The sequence below is a fragment of the Herpailurus yagouaroundi genome, unplaced genomic scaffold (genome assembly GCF_014898765.1).
Source record: "Herpailurus yagouaroundi ecotype Mexico unplaced genomic scaffold, PumYag 184, whole genome shotgun sequence".
In the NCBI taxonomy this organism is placed as follows: Eukaryota; Metazoa; Chordata; class Mammalia; order Carnivora; family Felidae; genus Herpailurus; species Herpailurus yagouaroundi.
The window spans coordinates 25,382,012-25,400,620 of record NW_024412415.1 but is presented as its reverse complement, the minus strand read 5'-3'; the positions used below and the strand labels follow the sequence as shown (position 1 = coordinate 25,400,620).

The following is an 18,609-nucleotide window of genomic DNA, read 5'->3' as shown; positions in this document are numbered from 1 at the left end:
TCTGCCATCAATAACAAAAATATCTTGATATTAAATCAGATTTTACTGAGAGTCCATTGGGCATCGACACCACTTACTAGCTGGGTAACCTTGGGCAAATTAGTTAAGGGCCCACTGCCTCAATATTGCCATCTATAAAATGGACTTCATAAAAAGCACCCAGATCATAAGGTTATTATTACGATTAAATGAGTTAACATTTGTAAGGAACTTAAAACAGTCCCAGGCACATGGTAAATGCTATATAGGCATTTATTAAATTCTTAAAGTGTCAGGGAAGTAGTGTAAGCCACTGCTCGATGGGGAAAAGGAGACTAAAAGTGCCCTAATTTTCATGTTTACCATCTTTATGTGCCTGGCTGTCCCATTGTTTCCTGTCATGTCTTTTAACAATCTTAGCAGTTTGTCAACATTGTATCTTTAAATCTATGAAAAGGCCCACTCTGGGGAATATACAAAAAAAAAGGAGCAACAATTTCCCCTGCCATAACACCCCCTTTTCACTGCCAGGTTACTTCATGGGTGTGGGAACAGAAGGGCAGACAGTGAAAATGTGAGGGTTAAAAGATGGCATGAAACACAGACCTTCCTTCTATGAGCCCTCAATCTGTCCTGAAGAGCTTAAGACTAAATTTCTCTCAGGCAAGACAACTTCTGGTAGCTATTTTTATTTTACAATTCCTCTATCACAGACAGTAACAGTCACTTAAGTTTACATGACACTTCAAAGCACTTTCACGTACTTTGCTCCACTTGACCATCGAGACAAGCCTTGAGCAAACCCTTATTCTCTATGAAAGACGGATAACTGAGAGCTAAGGAGAATTGCCCAGAACCATTTAGGTAAAAGGTACTAGAACTAGGTCTCAGGGGCTCCTGGGTGGCTCAGTAAGTTAAGTATAGGACTCTTGATTTCGGCTTGGGACATGATCTCACAGTTCGTGGGATTGAGACCCCCATCGGGCTCCTTGCTGATAGCACAGAGCCTGCTTGGGATTCTTCCTCTTACTTTCTCACCCTCGCCCCCCCCCCCCCCCACCAAACAAACAAACTTAAAAAAAAAAACAAACAAACAGCTAGCACTCAAACTCAGGTCTTCTAGCCAAAATGTTTTCTTGCAAGATCTTGTTTGTCCAGGTGATGCTTAGTAATGTTTGTTAAGTTGGATTTAATGAGACTGAGTTGAATTGACTTGAACTGAATTAAAAGGACATGTGTTGAAATGTTCTGGGGGACACTTTTAAAGAACCCTGCTAACAGGGACATCAGATTTCCATCGAGCTTCCCTGCTTTCTCTCACCTTTGCTCTTTCCCTCCCCCTATCTCTCCTCTTTGTGTGAAGTGAGCCAAGCTGAGAGTAGGAGTGATCAGCTCTGGGGACAGTGGTTGGGAGACTGTGGAAAAGTAATTGTGAACAAATTCCTTTGGTTCCATGATTTTTTTCCCCGTCAAAAAACATTCATTCCAATTCAGGAGAGTGAGTTCCATTGTAGCACTAGTTTTGGAACTCTTCATGCTTATTCTTCTTTCTAGGTCTGCTCCAGGCTACCTGGATGTTCTCCCATCGACAAGTAGCTGATCAGCACCTGTTTCATGCCTTACACATTTAAAAACAAATTTATTAAAAACAATTAAGATCTCAAGAACTTCAGTAGGGAAATAAGACATGGAAGTGTCACGTAAGAGGGGCGCCTGGGTGGTTCGGTCGCTTAAGCATCTGACTTCAGCTCAGGTCATTGATCTCATGGTTCATGGGTTCAAGCCCAGCATCAGGCTCTGTACTGAAAGTTCAGAGCCTGGAGCCTGCTTCAGATTCTGTGTCTCCCTGTCTCTCTGCCCCTCCCACACTCGCACTCTGTCTCTCTTTCAAAAATAAAACATTAAAAAAATAATAAAAAAAAAAAAAAAAAAAGAAAGTTTGTCATGTAGGAAAGGATAGTGGTGCCCGGGTGGCTCAGTCAACTGGTTAAGCACCTGACTCTTGATTTTGGCTCAGGGTGTGATCTCATACTTTGTGGGTTTGAGCCCCGCATCGGGTTTTGTGCTGACAGTGTGTATGGAGCCTGCGTGGGATTCTCTCTCCCTCTCTCTCTGCCCCTCCTCTTCTCGTGTGCTCTCTCTCTAAATAAATACATATTTAACAACAACAACAACAACAACAACAACAAAAGAGCAAAATTAAATGCCACAACAAGGAGACAAAATCTGAAGCTCTGATTCCTTGCCATATGCCATTTCCCACCCCCCAAACGCCCACTCCCACCATCTCCCATCTTGAGAGTCAGCCATCTCAAAGCAACTGAAGAAGTGACATGGTCAATACCTGCAGTAGGCCTGGACCTTCTAGACTTGTGGCAGTCTGGAAGACTATTTGCTTTCAGTTTCAGGGAGGGTATCAAGAAGAAATGGTTCACATTGAGGGTAGATCTCTTGATCTTTAGACCTGGAACTTAACAGTGACCGTTCCCTCTCGTTACACAAACTACCCAAGGTCGCCACTTAAAAACTTCGAAGCTTCTGGGGCACCTGGGTGGCTCAGTCTGTTGAACATCTGACTTCGCCTCAGGCCCTGATCTCATGGTTCTCTGGTTTGAGCCCCACATTGGGCTTCGTGCTGACAATGTGGAGCCTGCTTCGGATTCTGTGTCTCCCTCTCTCTCTCTCCCTTCCCTCTTGCACTTTCCCTCTCTCAGAAATAAATGAACATTAAAAAAGAAGTTTGCACCTTTCTATGCTGTGTAAACTGCCTTAAAATCCTGTGAGCCTACATTAACAGATAAAAGCCTTCATTTCGACAGTTTCAGTACTTTTGTGATATCTGATTTTTAGTGGCATTTGTCTGGCATTTAAGACTGAACTTTTGTTTTACTTTCAGAACCTGACTTTCGTGCTGTTAAATTATTTGGATGTAGATAAAGAAATGTATCAGTGGGATTCATCAAATGAGTGAAATAAAGGAATTGGTTTACCTGGAATTTCTCAGGACCTTCCAACTCTTAACATTCAGTGTCTTTTGATTCTACACTGAGGCAATATTGCTCTGGGTCCCAGATAGAGGACAGAGAGCAATGGGCAAATAACAAAGCTGAAATCCTAAATTAAATTACATTATTGAATTTGTAGAGAGCTGTTAGGGAATCCCATATAACAGTACTAATGTATTTTACATCATTGAAAACACACTGTTAGGTATGAAAGATGTTCACCATAACAATCTTTGTATTAGCAAAACAAACAAACAAAACCTAAAAACATTTAGAATGTCCCAATTAGGCATTTAGTATTCCTCTAAATTGGTATACCATACAAATATTAAAATAGATGTTTATGAAAACTGTTATGAAAACATGTTAAATGCTTATGGTAGAATGTTGGAGAATTGCAAGATACACAAATTATGTATACTGATTATAATTATGGAAAATATTCAAAGGAGAAATGGATTATTTTAAGGTCATACAGGAAAAATATAGAAAAAAACGTTTCTATAATATAGTTGTAGTATTTTTACAGTACAGACTAGGTTTCTAAATAGAATAGAACAGAACAAAACCAATTATATATTTAGATATCAATATAAATCTCTCCATAAACTCCACCATTTCTCACTGCAGTGAAATTCCAAGTAATTATTTTATAAGATTTATTCAGCATCTGTCATTTTAAGAATATAATGTTTGGCTACACAGCAAAGAATAATTAGCAATATAATTAATCAAATTGCTGTTTATATTTCTATGTCAAAGTTAATCATTTTCATTTTCTTGTTTTATGGAAGGAGTTCCTTTATTAAAGCCACAGTAAATTTAAATGCATTTCACACGTTTTAATTGTACAAACTTAATGTCACAGCTGAAGTCTGTAGTCAGTACTCTCAATTACTGACACCTAGAACAAAGGCAGAGGGTTTTTACCTAAGCCAAACCGAGAGGACTATTTTCAGAACTCCCATTCATTCAGTTGATTGTTCTGTGTTGGGGACAGGAATTATTGCATATAGACAATCTGGACTGATCTGATAGTCATAAAATGTCATCCTTGCCTGTTCTCCCTGCCCTCTCCCTATCCACCAACACACACCACAAGGATGAGAACTGTTAGTGTCTTCCAGGCAGCCATAGAAATAGTTGATTCAGTCTGACTAATCCATTGAACACGGGAGGGGTAGGTAGTCATTTATCAGTTTTTCTCCAATATGAAATCATGCTAGGTATCTTGAGACAGACCATTATGTCACATTTGTTGTTCTTGTTTTTGTAGTTGCCATAAATATCATGGTACCCAGGGTGATGGGGAACTTTCCAATGATCATTTTTATTGTTTTTTATATAAGCCTTCAGTCTATCAAACATATGTAAATAAATAAAATATATGTTGGTATTTCCAAGTGAGCTAGACATTTGCTGCTCTGTGTTTCACTGTAGCAGGTCTGATGGGGGAGTTTAGATGCTCGGAGTTTTCCTGTTGTGTGAAACCATTCTTGGCTGTAATGTCTCTCCAAGGAGCTGCTCTAATTAATGCAAAACACTCTAGATACTACTTAATAAATACTAAGCTTCCTCTAAGTGGCACAATATTAAGATCCTTTACTAAACAGTTATTGCTATGTACTGGAATCATCAGACCAATACATTGTGTTTTGGGAAGGAAGGGAAAGAAATGTATTGCAAAAGTAGAGTTTGGAAACATTTATTCCTGTGAACCAACAACTCTTTATATACTATACTGTCTACCTTAGTAAACCAATTCAACAGGGAACACTCTGGGGAAGAAATTAACTGAGTAAATAAAAATATACAGACTGCAAAGCGTGAATCAGAATCACACTGCCTCTAAACAACAGATACTTAAAGAATGCTTTTTATCTGTGAGCTTAATCTGCTCTAATTAATGCTCCCAGTTTGTTCCTTCAAAAGCTTGCAACTGATTTGACATCAGTTATTTGCAGACACAGGCAAAAGGAGGCTGTCTGCAAAGAAGAACCCTTTGTCCATATATTCTAGAAAATTTCTCTAAGGAACATCTTCCAAAGAAGGTTTTATTTAGCCAGCTATAATTTTTCAGGGGTAATTTCTAATTATGTTATTATTAGTTCTAGTAAGTTTGTTAGTTTATGGTTATAAAACAACCAGCTTTTTCTTCAGTATCGTTTTTTATCTGTAGGTCTGAGCCACCTTCCATCCCCAGCTCCAGATACCAATCCCACAAATTAAAAGAATAGTTTAAATATGATCATACAGATCTTGAAGGTAAACTGAAAAGTATTCAAGGTTTTGATGCACCTGGGAAAAGTACCAGGCAAAAATTTTAAAATACAATAGAAAACCCTCCAAATACTTTCTCCTTCAGATCAGATCTCATTGAGACTTCAAATTTGAGAAAAACTGGTTCATTCCTCTGTGATCATACCTTGAAAGCTAAGAAGTCTGCTTCTTTACCGTGCCCTGCTCTGCCTCTAGGAGCAGCTCTTAACAGTCACTGTAAGCTTTCTAAAATATGGACACGTAAAAGTCTATAAAATGCACCAAAACAAAAATGTCAGCCATAGAAGACACAGGATAGAAGTATTGCCACAAGATTATCTCAGTTACGGCTGACACATGTGGCCTGATCCCCCACCCCCACCCCCACTGCCGGAGAATGGGAAATGAAAATGCAGGAGGATTCTGACTTGGAAATTCCAACCAAAGAGCATGTCCTCTGTTGATTTTTATACAAGTTTACCATCATGGTGCTCAGAGTAGTTATCAGAAAGTGGGGTGTTTAGGGGAGAAAGAGAGAGAGAGAGAGAGAGAGAGAGAGAGAGAGAGAGAAACGGAGACAGAGAATTGACCAGGTGAGGTTGACAGCTCAGCTTTCAAATCTGTTGTAACATCACTGACCAGATATTAGTTGAAGGAAGAAGACAGATTGACCCAGATGTGAGTCTGGTCTTTGAAAACAAGCTGTTTATGTAATCCATGCCAAGCAAGGAGGTTAGAGACTTGGAGATGTGTGTGATACAATGATGCTTATATTGATGTAAATAAAGATTTATTTAAATCAAAGTCTCTTAGACCTGCTAGATGGTTGACCACCAAAGAGCTTCTTGGGAATCCTGAGGCCCACACTGCCACCCCCAATCACTTTCTTCCCCTCCCCCATTTTTTCAGACACCAGAAGATGCCTGCTGCATCTTGCACTGTAGTGCAAACAGATCCCTGCAAAGAGAGAGGAAGATAAAATGAATTTAAATTCCAAAGGGGTTCCAGTGCCGGTTTCCTAGTCCCCGAGTCAGCAATGTGTTTGTGAAAATTCAGCCTTTTTGTCTCCCAGTAAAAAGGAGCTAAATCTACATCGGTGGCCCAGTCTCGGGTTGCTATTCTTTGCATTTTCTATTCGAGTGAATGAGAGTGAATGAAGTGGCCGGGACCCTTCATTTGATCTACTCAATTGCATAAAGTGACAGAATTCTAATATATTTGTTTAATGCTCTTCAATGGGCTTTCACTTTTTTGCTTGCAAATGAAGCATCCGTGGGCAAAGTTTCGTCCCCCTTTAACACTGGGACATATTTCATAACTCAGGCTGTGGTTTGAAGTGATCTTGAGAGGAGTTTTAGACTCAAAAAGTGGAAAATAAAGAAACAGATGTGAAGTTATTGTAAATTCCTAGAGTGGGCTCTGGGGCTATTGTGCCCCCACGGCGGGCGGTCCAGGGGCTGTGCCTTTCATGCTGTAATTGAAACATATTAATTAGATAATTTGTTGTTAGTTTAAACGAAACAAATGCATCCCCTTTGAGGCTTCACAGCCGGTGGGTTGGGTTGTTTTTGTTTTGTTTTTGTTTGGGTGTCTCTGTGCATATGTGGCTTTAGGAGAAAAAAAAAGTGACATTTACATTACGAATTTGAGAGCAGATCCTAATCCTTCTCATTTGTTATATAGATACATTGTAAAAAAAGAGAGTTTCCATTTGTGAAAGTCTAAGCCAAGTCCCCTACCCTAACCTTGCATACACTAATGTAAAACCTTCTCTTTGCAGCTCTCCCCTGGCTTCTTGCTCCCACCCACTTCCCAACTTCACCCCACTCGAGCACCTGGTCAGATTTATGCTTCCAAGATGCGCAGTGTTCTCATCTATTTTAAAGGAAGTGAACGCACTGCTATAATATTTCATCCGTTCTGACAATCATTTATTAGCCCTGCTCCCGCTAGTCTTCAGGCTTCTCAGAATCTCCAACTCAGGCAACAGGAACAGTGAGAACTTCTGCAGCTTCTCTCTCTCGAGAAAGTGCACAAAATTCATCCATTGTGTAAGCATTTCCCCCCATCACAGGGAAAGCCACTTAAAACCACAGTTGAGTACAGGATCATGTTAAAAACCAAAAGTAACGGGACAGCCAAATTTCCAAATCAAAAACCTGAATTAAAAAAAAAAATGAATACTGCCCAAATTTACAAAATAGAAAATGTAAGTTAACTCGATCTTCAGGATAAGACTCCCCAATATACACCTCGCTGCATGGTGGTGTCTCTTTCAGTTTTATTTTAAAGCTGTGTGTATTGACTTTGGACTTGAGCCAGGTGAAAAGATTTAACATGACAAAGAGAGCCATTGAAGGTATCATAGTTATAAACTTCCTTGTTTGTGGGGGCACTTCAGCTAAACTGGGTGTGAGACTCAGAGCTGGGGATGGAGAGGGTGGAGACGTGGGTTTGGGCTGCCTTTGGATTTCTGATCAAGGTCAAAATATCATCAGTGGATTTTTTACTTTACTCATTCAACTTTGTCTGAGAAGAGATGCCTGCAGTTGTGAAAGGAGGGCTCACAATGCCCAAGTTATTTCATTCTTTGCAATAACACCATGACGAACTTACCGGCTGAAAAGAACATTTTCAGATCCTGAGTTGAAGTCACTCTTTTGCTAAAAATCAGAAATTGGATCTGCATCTTATTTACCTCAATTATTAAATGTATGTGTGTGTACATTTATACATAGACATTCTACTGCCTATTATAGGATGAATACTTTACCTGATTATCCAAGTTGATAATTTATAAAATGTTTAAGGCCCGTGTTAGCCCATTCTGTTGCCTGCATTCCCAGTTCGAATTCAGTGTTAGTAAATTTGACAAAATTAGAATATTCCGGAAATTGCCTTAATTTTATTCGACAGGAAATGATGAATATTTATTTATTTATTTATTTATTTATTTATTAATGTAGATGATGTCTTGTTGAGAACAAAGTTTCAGGAGTTTCCTAGCCCAGGGTGGAGAAGTTTTCCAGGCTTTCTTTTGCTGATCTTGTTGATATAATTGTGAATTGGGCTTGATGAATGAGTTTAGTTGTCCCCTGTCTGACGAGCTTTAGTAGCTTCATGCATTTTAATCAGCCCAATGATTCACTTATTTTGCAGTTTTTTTTTTTTTTTTGGCTGTGTGTGGGATCCTTCCTTTTAAAAAATGGTCACAACAGGATTAATTACCCTTTGCATTAATCCTAATTTTTTTCCCCAGATAACCCTCTAAATATGTTAAGGGTCGCAGGTGCTAAGGATTCTCCTTATGGAGAATAGTGATCAAGATTTTTGTGTGGGTTTCTCTCTGTATTGCACAAAGGCCTTTGTTTAATCGTATTACACAGTAAAGTGTTAATCACCATTTAAGTTTTTCTTTGTCTTGTAACTTCATTAGTTGAATACACACCTCACTCTGGAAATACTGAGACCCCTTCAGTAAAGTTTCAGTTGGCCTTAAACCATAAATTCAGGGCAAATTTTAATTCTCTGCAAAAATTGAGGAAAAGCAAATACTTAGAGTCAAACATCTAAATTAACTTCATCGAGAATTATTTTCCCACATGAAGAAATGAAAAGAAATCTGTTCTATTCAAACTGAACAGGTTTCTTGACACTCAAGGTGAACTTCTAGGTAACTTCTGAAAAAGACGGTTTCAACAACTGAAATAATTTAAAGGAGCAGGGAAATGAATATTCTAAGATACATCAGAATATGAGTATTGACGAAACAAGTCTGTTTTTATCTCCATACAGACTCTACTTGATTTCTACATAAGCCTTACATGCAGTATGTTTTGTAAAATGTATATTTTAGGATACAAAAAATTACATAGAAAGTATTGCATTTTTTAAAATGACAGTTTTCCAGCACTACACCTGTATACCTGATGATCTATTCTAGGAATAGCTTCCTCTTTCCCTCTGCTTCAGGAGTCCGTTTGAATCATTTCTCCCTCCCTTTCTTATGCAAGTGCATCAGAGGAGATCTATTTTAGAAATAAGATATGAAAAAGTCAAACTACTCAGACAATGTACTGCAAGAAGTGTGCTTAGAGAGGCACTACATCTATCTTTTGTAAAGTTATTGTTTGCAGCAACTCTTCAAAAACACACAAAACTAAAATTTGAATTTATGTATTTTAATGAGAAAATATTATTTGGACTAGATTCATAATTTAATGTAGACACCTTTTTAAAATTCTTTGTCTTAAAACAGGCATGCTGGGAACAAGAACATCAATATTTAAGATGCCATGCTAATTCTGGACAGGGAAGGAGAAAAATGAAAGGGAAAAATTTTACAGCCCTATGACAACTACAACTTTTTTTTTTTTTAACTTAAGCAGGTCACACCAGAACAACAGTTCGTTTTCCAGCAAATTACCTAAGAACTCTAAAGGAATATAGCAAACAAAAGTGCATTTTACACAGTGTATAATCATTCCTATTCACAAGCATTTACATCTCTTTGCAGCCCTTTAGCTTCTTGGGAAAGTTCTTGTAGCAAACAGAAAGACTTGTCCATGGGAGACCTATCCGGTGACACTGCTTCATGTTACCAGTCAGCTATCTAAATTCTGCTAGGGTTGCCCTTGATGCTTTCTTAGTTTGGGCTTATTTTATTTTCTTTTTTCTTTCTTTTCTTTCCTTTTTTTTTCCCCCTTCCAACAATAAAATAAATAGCTAAAAGGTCTCTAAGTAACAGGAAAGTTAACATCCCAATTAACTTTCCCATCCCCCCTTCCCACCCCTAAACCTGGCCAGAAATGGAGAGTAAACATTCACATTACAACAGGTACTTGTAAAGTGGGCTTTGCCCGCTCGCCCGCCAAGCAATACAGATTCAAGTTCACTGTTTACATTTTACCGGGCGCCTTTGTAAACAATACTACAAGGTTACTTTTAGTTTTGTTTTGCTTGTGTTGAGGACAAGCGTCCCCTTCTCAGTTTGGTAGCCTCTCCCCGTGCCTGGAGCCTCTGGCAGGAAACAAAACACAAAACAAAACAAAACAAAACAAAACAAAACAAAACAAAACAAAACTCCGCAGAAGCTGGGGAGGCAGGGCCGCTACTCCAGGAAGCTGTGGTCCGCCCAGCCCCTGCCGGATGGGCGGAGGCGAGTCGGGTAAGGAAGATTAGTGGTCCCTCTTCCCGGCAGATTTCCAAGACGTAAACGAGATCCGGCCCTCCGCGACGCGGCTGTAGCCCTCAGGGGAGATCTGTTCGAGGAAACCTCTGAGGCGGTTTCTCTTGTCTAGGAACTGACTGCGCGGTGTCCGGCGCCCCGCCGATCCCGGCCCAGGGAAGACGCGCTCCTCTCCGCGAAGGCGGGAGGCAGGATTTCCCCTGCCTCTTAAATGGGAGGGGGTTTCGGGGGGCCCGGGGAGTCGGAAGGCTTGGCCCAGGTGCTCCCTGCCTTCCCCTCTTGTGGAGGCGAGGACAGCTCCCACGCGCCTCCAGGCCATCTGCAAGTTTGTGTTTTGTCTCCTGGGTCCAAAACAAAGTTCTCCTGGGGGAGAGAGGGTTGGCCGAAGGTGAAATGGACAAGTTAGGGTGGCGGTCTTAGATGGGGGGAGGGGGCAGGGCTGGGAGGCGGGGAAGGCGTATAAGCTGGCGGGGAGGGGAACAAGAGGGGGCTCCGGCTGCTGCGGGTCAATGCACCGCCACCGAATGCAAGGCGGAGGCCGGGCTGGTGAGCGTTTCACTGGGAGTGGCAGGGCTGCTTTGGCTGGTGGCTGTCTGCGAGGACGTGGGGCTGAGCGAGGGCGGCGAGTTCGAGAGCAAGGTGGGGATGGGCGCGGGCAGCGCGGGCAGCGCGGGCACCGCGGCCGGGGTGGGCTTGATGGGCACCGGGATGGCGGGCAGCGTCTGGCCTGCTGCGTGGCACAGCGGCTTCAATGGCACGCCGTAGGCGCTGTAATCGCCACTAGCCATGGAGATGGGGGTGGCCGAATCGATCATGCCTGCGGAACCGTACACGTGCGGCCAGCCAGTGCCCAGCGAGCTGCTCATGGTAGTCAACTGGTTGGGGAGCGGGTAGGCGGCGGGCACGGGCTGCATGGCGGAGAAGGCCAGCCCCCCAGGCATCTTGTACTCTCGAGCGATGATATTCTCGATGGCGAAGGGGTGCTTGAAACCCGAGGGCTGCGCCACGCCGCCCAGGTTGTAGGCGGCAGCGGGCATCTGTGGCAGGTGCGTGCCGGAGGCCGCAAGCGCGCTGAGGCGCAGCTTGGCCTGCTGCTGCAGATACTGCGCGGCGTCGGCGGGCTTGCTGGGCGCCAGGTGGTCGGACTTGAGCACCTTGAAGCGCTTGCGGCGCCGCAGGAAGCTGCCGTTCTCGAACATGTCCCCGCAGCTGGGGTGCAGCGCCCAGAAGCTGCCCTTGCCCGGCTGGTCTGGCCGCCGTGGGATCTTGATGAAGCAGTCGTTGAAGGATAGGTTGTGGCGCAGACTGTTCTGCCAGCGCTGCGTGTTCTCCCGGTAGTAGGGGAAGCGGTCCATGATGAACTTGTAGATCTCGCTCAAAGGCAACATCTTCTCGGGCGAGCTCTGGATGGCCATGGCGGTCAGCGAGATGTACGAGTAGGGCGGCTTTTGGTCGCTGTACGTGTTGCGGCCCGGCCGAGGCATCTTCTTGTTTGCCCCCTTCTTGCTCTGGGTCCGCGCGGGCCGGCGGCTGCTTGGATCTGAACAGGGGGGGAAGATAACGGGAAGGGGGGAGGCATGGATGCACAGACAGACACCGCGAGGTCAGCCGGGACGAGTACAGACCAGACGTGGTGGTGGGTAGGGGCTGCGGCGCCCGATCAGCCTGCGCCCGCGCTGTGGAGCTGGCAACTTTGAGTGCAGAGTGGGGTGCGGCCGGGGGGCGCGGAAGGGGAAGCGGATGAGCGGCGCGGGGGAAGCACGGACCTGGAGCGGGGTCTGGGGCAGGGATGCAACCGGAGGGCTCACCTTAAAGTTGCTCCAAGTTGTGCGTCCGCATCCGGGATGGCACTGCAGCTCTGCGGTCCCTCCCTGTGCTCGGCCGGGACACAGTGTCTGGTCTCGGTTGGGCTCCGCGCGTCTCTGAGCTTCGCAGCTCAGCCCTGCAGCGCCCGGAGCCGGCCAGTCCGCAGCGCTTCTGGCGGTGCGCTCCCCGGGCGGCCGAGCTCGGCTGCGGAGTCCCGGTGCAGACGGCAGCAGCGGCGGCCTCGGGGCTCCGGAGGGCGCTGCTGTGGGCTCCGCGGCTCCGCTGAGCTAGGTGGCTGCCTCCATGTCCTCCCTCGAACCATCTGATAGTTTTAAGCGGTGACAGGAGCAGAAAAGACCCCTGTAGCGGCGCTTCATTAATGTGCCACTTCTTAGCTATCATATGACAATCGCCTTGGGAGGAGGAGGAAGAGGAGGGGGAGCGGGGGCTGCAGAGGGAGGGGACTGAGCGAGAGGGGAGAGCCTGGCCAGCTCTGGTTTCTTTCACACCTATTTACATGGACACCTTGGCCAATAGGAATCACTTCCAGCTCAAGACTGGGCGAGGGGGAAGAGCCTCGGCCACCGGTGGTGAGCAGGACGCCGGCCAGGGTGCGCGGTGTGAAGGTATGAGGAGGTGGCGGCCGCGGAGCAGGGATTCAGGCGACCACTCACGTTCACAGACCGAGCTGCCGCGCAGATGATGTTTGACATGGAAATTGCTTGGCTGGGGTATTCTGTTTCCTCTGCACTGTATCGGGTTTGTATTGTTAGCTAACGTTAAGGCACGGCTTTCCCTTGAAGCAGACCCTTTTCCTGTGCTTGGCAATACGGGGCTGGTTGCATGGGTTATTATAATGAAAATACACCCTTCCCCCTAGTCTTCCAAGAGGCAGGTCAAAGTTTGATTTGACCGTCCTAGGCTGCTGCCATAGCTCTACACACTGGGTGTGTAGCCTTAAGTGATGGGGTTTAAAAACTACTTACAGAAATATAAGTATTTATACCTGTGGAAAACCCATTTTGTAAGTGTACTGGCCAAATAACCAAAAAAAAAAAAAAAAAAAGTCTATCTGGGAGAATAGTCAGGGTCTTCACTCTAAAAGTCCTCTAGGAATTGAATTAGGGACAGGATGAAGGCTCTGGGGCTGTTGGGGCAGACACTGTGTGGACCTGGCGGAGGGCCTGAGTTTGTTTGACACACTTTATCACCAGATGAAGGGCCGAGTCTCATGCTTTCCCCATGTGGTTTGAAACTTTAGGAGTTAGGCATTGCCTGGAAGTTTGCATTTTACGGCCGGAACTTTTCTCTGCTTCTCCCACCTCTGCTTCCCCTCCCATCTCCTCCCTTTCCCCTCCCTACCCCCAATAGAAAGTATTTCGGGGTTTAGGCAGCCCAGCAAAAGCTGCCTGCGGACCCACTAAAACAGCAGTAACTTCTGGACTGGAAAAGAACCGGGGAGTTTTCCTTTTTGGGAGAAAGGAGAGAGCGGGGATGTGCCTAGGGTCCCCCTGCCTGGTGCCAGCGGTAGGCTCCCTTCTGTTCGGATTAGTCTCCAGAGATTCAATGAATTATTGTCATCATCATCATTATTATTATTATCATCATCGTCGTTGTCGTGGGCGTTGGCGGCATCATCATATTGCTATGAAATAGTGAGTCTACCCTGCCTGCATGCACCCAGTCAAGGAATAGATGCTAGGAGTTCCCACTGGCTTCTGCACATTCTTTCACCTTTATGGTTTTTAAAAGAAATCCCTTTTATCTTTTACCTCGTTAAAAACTCAATACCTAGAGCCCACACTGAATCATCTTCAATCCTGAAATGTAAGAACTTTTTTCCCCCAGGAGGTGATGGTAATGATGGTGGGGGGAGAGTTCTGGGTGTGAAGTTTGGACACTTAGTGATATTAGAGCATTATTAGTGGAGCTGTTTGGGGTTAGCATAAAAATCTTTCGGTGCACGTACACACACACACACGCGCGCGCACACACACACACACACACATCCTCCATTAACCACAGTTTCAAAGGTGGTCAATAACTCACCAAAACGTAACTTAAACACGATGAATTTAGGAGATTAAACAATTTCATTAATATTGAAATGGCTCTCGTGTCTGGGCTGCCTCGCTTGAGATGCAAGCACACGTTTTTCAATATTAACAGAAGTGCTTGAAGAAAAGAATAATGTCACCTTCTTAATTCGGAAAAAATAACTAGGAGGAGGAGGTGGGTTCGAGGGGTGGAGGCGGGACGCTGACCTGTCCCTGGGGCCACGGTTGGACAAGGGCAGATAAACCCTCCACACAGAAACCATTTGGACTCTGGTGGACTCTGCCCAGCTTCGGCACAAGGCAGCGGTACTTGCCTGAACTGTGCACGCTTCGGCTCCTAAGGAGGTGCGTCGTTTTGGGGTGTTACTGGGCATGGCCCAGTTTGAAGGTCCAGGGATGGGAAGAACTGGGGAGACCTGCAGCCTAGGGACCCCGATGGAGCATAGTAGTAAGGGCTTGTGTTTTCCTGATGGAAAGGTGTTGGTCCACAGCTTTCCTGCTCCAGAAGGCAGCTGGCCTCCAAGATACAAAAGTGGGGGTGCTCCTGTGGAGGCAGGAGTGCTCCTGGGAAAGGTGCCAGCATCGAAGCCCCTAAGGATCTTTTAGGATCTTCTTAGCAAACATGTGCATACTGACACACAGAAACATAGATTAAAAAAAAAAAAAAACATTGAGAGTGGTTGGATTGGGATATGTAACGAAAGGAGTGAAAGATCTCTGTTCCCCCAGTGGCAGCCAGGAAGATTCTTTTCTACCCGGTGTGTGCCTACGCTTCTTGTGGGTGGGGGATGGGGAGAGAAATGTTTTCTTGTTTTAACAATTGGCATTTTGTTGCCCTGCAAAGGGCCTTTGTGTGGCCGTGGAAATCATTGCTTGGAGTAAACAGAAGTTTAACTAAATTCTAAGAGTGGAAACGTTTGGGTTAAAAAAGAAAATCTAGGTTGAAATAAATCTTTGTCAATCTCCCCAGGGAAAGTTGTCACCACCAAGTCTCAGAGACATGTGAGGATACAAGTAGGAATTCGTGTTTCAGGAGTCTCCAAAGTTTGGCTAGAGTGAGGACTGGAGGTGAGGTATATTGCCCATGCACAGGGCTAATTAAGGGAATGGAACCTAACTGGACAAGTTGGCCCTGGGTGGGTGAGGAATTGTGAAATACACATTTAAAACAGGCACTTTGCTACAAAATTGCATTTCAGATCCTACTGAAGAGCCCAGAGGAAGGGGGAGGGGATTTGCATGTCATTTACACCGTTTTAAGACTGGTATTATGAAGAAGAGGAGGGAAGGAGCACTTTCCAGAAATCGTGAAAAGTGCATCAGAGTCTTTTGTACAGAACCCAAAGCAAACAGAGGCTCTGGGGAGGGGGCACATCCGACTCTGAGGCTTAGGGAGTTGTTGGGAAAACTGTATAAAATACACATAAGTCAATTATACCCATGTGCAAACCAAATGGAAATCTCTTTCATGCAATAGCCATTCATCGCCTCCGCAGAGCCCACCACCGACCACCTTTCTGCTTGGAGAGTTCGCAATGGCCTCTTTTCCCACAAGCTGGACCACACACGGCTACAGATTTCGTAATAATTTATGCTAATTTCCCTCCATAAATCCACAATTCGCTCCAGTGGCACCCGGGCTGCTTAGGGAGTAAAAAGGAGACAGAGGGGTGACAAATACAATATTGATTTTGATTCCTTCTGTTGTCAAGCAGGTGTATGTGTGCGTGAACGGTGGGGCTGGGGTTAGGGGGCGGGGGCTCTAGGAGAGGAAAACCATCCCGAGCCGGGCCAGCCTCTCCGTGCACACTCCAGAAAGTAACGCGCCCGGTTTGTTAATATTTACCAAACACCGATGGGAGGTGCAGGGAAAGTACCCGGCAGCTTCCGAAGGTTTCCTAGGCGCCAAAAACAATACCCGCCTTCCCGACTTGGAAAGCGAACCCGGGGCTGCCTGGAGCATTTGGGGACTGAGCTTTCGTCTGCCCCTTCTCTTCCTCCTTCCTCCCTCAGAGTCGTTCCCTCCTTCTCCTTGAGTCTCCCACCCATCCCGCCCCCGTCTCTCTCTCTCTCTCTCTGTCTCTCTCTCTCTCCTCCCCTCTTGTCCCGGACTTCTCTTCACTTTATTTTTTCTTTCCCTTCTACTTTCTCCATCTTCTCTACCAAATGGGCAGTGAAATGTGCAGGTGGGGAAGGTCTTCGGGCGCGCGCCGCATCGATTTTAGGCGTCAGGGTCTCCTCTGGCCCGCCCCACCTTGCAGGCCGCCTCCCGCATTTGCCCAAGTTCTCCGCTCTCTCTGGGAACCCGCGCTAACTCACCGCGCCGCTTTGTCCCATCAGTCATTCTTCACCAAATCTGCACTTTGGTGGCGTGAAACGACTTAGCTTTCCTTTCAAAAGGATTTTGTTCCTGGGTATTCAGCACTAAAACAAACTCCCTCGGCCTGTCAGCGATCAATTTACAAAAAGAAAAAAAAAATTGTTGTTCTGAGTGTCCTGGGGGCGGTTTGGCCTCAGAATGTGCGCGCTTCCACCGCCAGCACCTGCGCGTGGCACAGCCTAGCTCTAGTGTTCTAGATCTGGAGGCCAGAGGGAACCCACTCACTGAGCTGGCTTGGCTGCGACCCCCGGACACGGTCTTGTGGGCTCTTGGGCCGCAGAGATCTGCACCCAGTTGGGAGCTGCGTCAGGGGAAACCTATCCGCCAAGACTTTCCCACGACTGCCCCACGAGTTTGAGCCCGCATTGCCTGGCCACTTCCACAGATTCGGAGGGGGAAAGCAAGCTGCCCAAGGAGGAGAGGCCGGGGGAGGGGACACACTTTGTTGGCTCTGATGCCAACTGGCAGCGAAAGGACTCTGTGCCCTCTCTCTTGTTCTTAGCCAGCACCTCCACCCCCAACCCCTCATGCCAGGCACCGTAGGAACACACCTATTTTCCCAAATAGTAGCAAAGATGTCTGCCATGGAACTTTGGAGCCATTTATTTCATTGGTGTGTGACTGGGCTATGTGAGGTTTGGAGCTCAACTCCTAACAGAGAGGTTGAAAATAAACTTTTGATGAGGAATACTTTGCCTAAAATCAGGTCTTCTCTCCTGTCCAATCTTGCTGAGTTCTAAAAAAGGCAAGGGTCTCCACCTCCTACTCACTCTTTACTCCCATCCATCCTGGGAGGCTCAGATTCAGAGGTGTCCCATCCTTATTCCATGCCATCTGGCGATGGGCAGGGCCTCTGGCTATGACTGGGGACACTTGGAACTAAAATATTTCCCTTGGGGTTGGGAGAAAATGAGTGGCAACACCATACACATTTCAGAAGTGTTTCTCAAGTAGCAGCTGCAATTTGGAGAGTATGGAAGGCTCCTTTTTCCCTCTACCTCAAGCACAAAACAAACAGTAGTCAGTATTAGGTGCCGGTCCTCCTTGACCTCCATCCCAGAGAAGTGCCAACCCCCACCCAGAGTGAGCAGGCAATTTCAATGCCTGTGAAAACAACTCTTGCCCTGCTGGCCATAATGCCCTCTCTTTGGAATCAGTTTGCTAAATACCATTTGGTCTTTGCTTGCTCTGAGATTTTAAGTCTTTAAAGCCAGAGTTTCTAAATCCATCCCCTCCTTTGCACAAGCAATTGCATAGCTTTAAACTGGGCATTACCAAACCTACAAATGTACTTGTTTAGAAAGTTATTTGCAAAAGGTTGGTGGAAGGATTTTTGTTGTTACTGCTAAACCCTCCTGGTAAGTTTTGCTCTGCACTGTGTGAAACAGAAGAAGCAATTCAAACCTATTATTATTATTGGGGGAAATATTGCTAAAGCCACCTTGGTATTGAAGGGATTAACTTGCTTTTCTCCCAGCCCCTAACTCTGGGGTTAAGACAGCAGTAGATCAACTGTATAATGTGTGCACTGTTCGCTCATTTGTACAAGCAGAACAAAGGTTGGACTAAGCCAAATTGCATTGCACTTGTGAACCGAGTCCTGATGTGAAGTATCTTTTACAGCGGGGGGAATGAGAACAATTTCGTGTATGTCTAAAAGGGAATAACAAAGCCACTTTCTCGAGCATCTCAAAGTGAAGTAGCGAGGCGTGACATTCCCAGGGTGAGGAGGGACAAAAGCAGGGTCAGGGGGATGAAAAAGAGAATCAAACAGCCACTTTCACATGTCTGCCCTCAACTGCTGCACCTCTCCATAATAGGAAACAAATGTTGTAAAAGGGGGGATTGCTCCCATTCATTCAAAATAGCAAATGATAGCTAAACAACATTGTCAAAACTGAATCAACTTCTGTGCAGTACCACCCAGAAAAAGGT

At 45.3% G+C, this 18,609-nt stretch overlaps 1 protein-coding gene across 1 annotated transcript; it reads right to left on the bottom strand.

The window, feature by feature from the left end:
* Nucleotides 1–9,403: 9,403 nt before the first annotated feature.
* Nucleotides 9,404–12,598, bottom strand: FOXB1 (forkhead box B1). Its single transcript, XM_040492850.1, has 2 exons — nucleotides 12,240–12,598; nucleotides 9,404–11,971 (listed from the first exon to the last, which is right to left on the bottom strand). The coding sequence occupies exon 2, from the start codon at nucleotides 11,913–11,915 to the stop codon at nucleotides 10,938–10,940; it is 978 nt and encodes a 325-aa protein (XP_040348784.1). The 5' UTR covers nucleotides 11,916–11,971; nucleotides 12,240–12,598; the 3' UTR covers nucleotides 9,404–10,937.
* Between the last annotated feature and the right edge of the window lie 6,011 nt (nucleotides 12,599–18,609).

What these genes read in the sequence shown, in the direction of transcription:
- FOXB1 (XM_040492850.1), bottom strand. Translation starts at nt 11,915, where the DNA reads ATGCCTCGGCCGGGCCGCAACACGTACAGCGACCAAAAGCCGCCCTAC.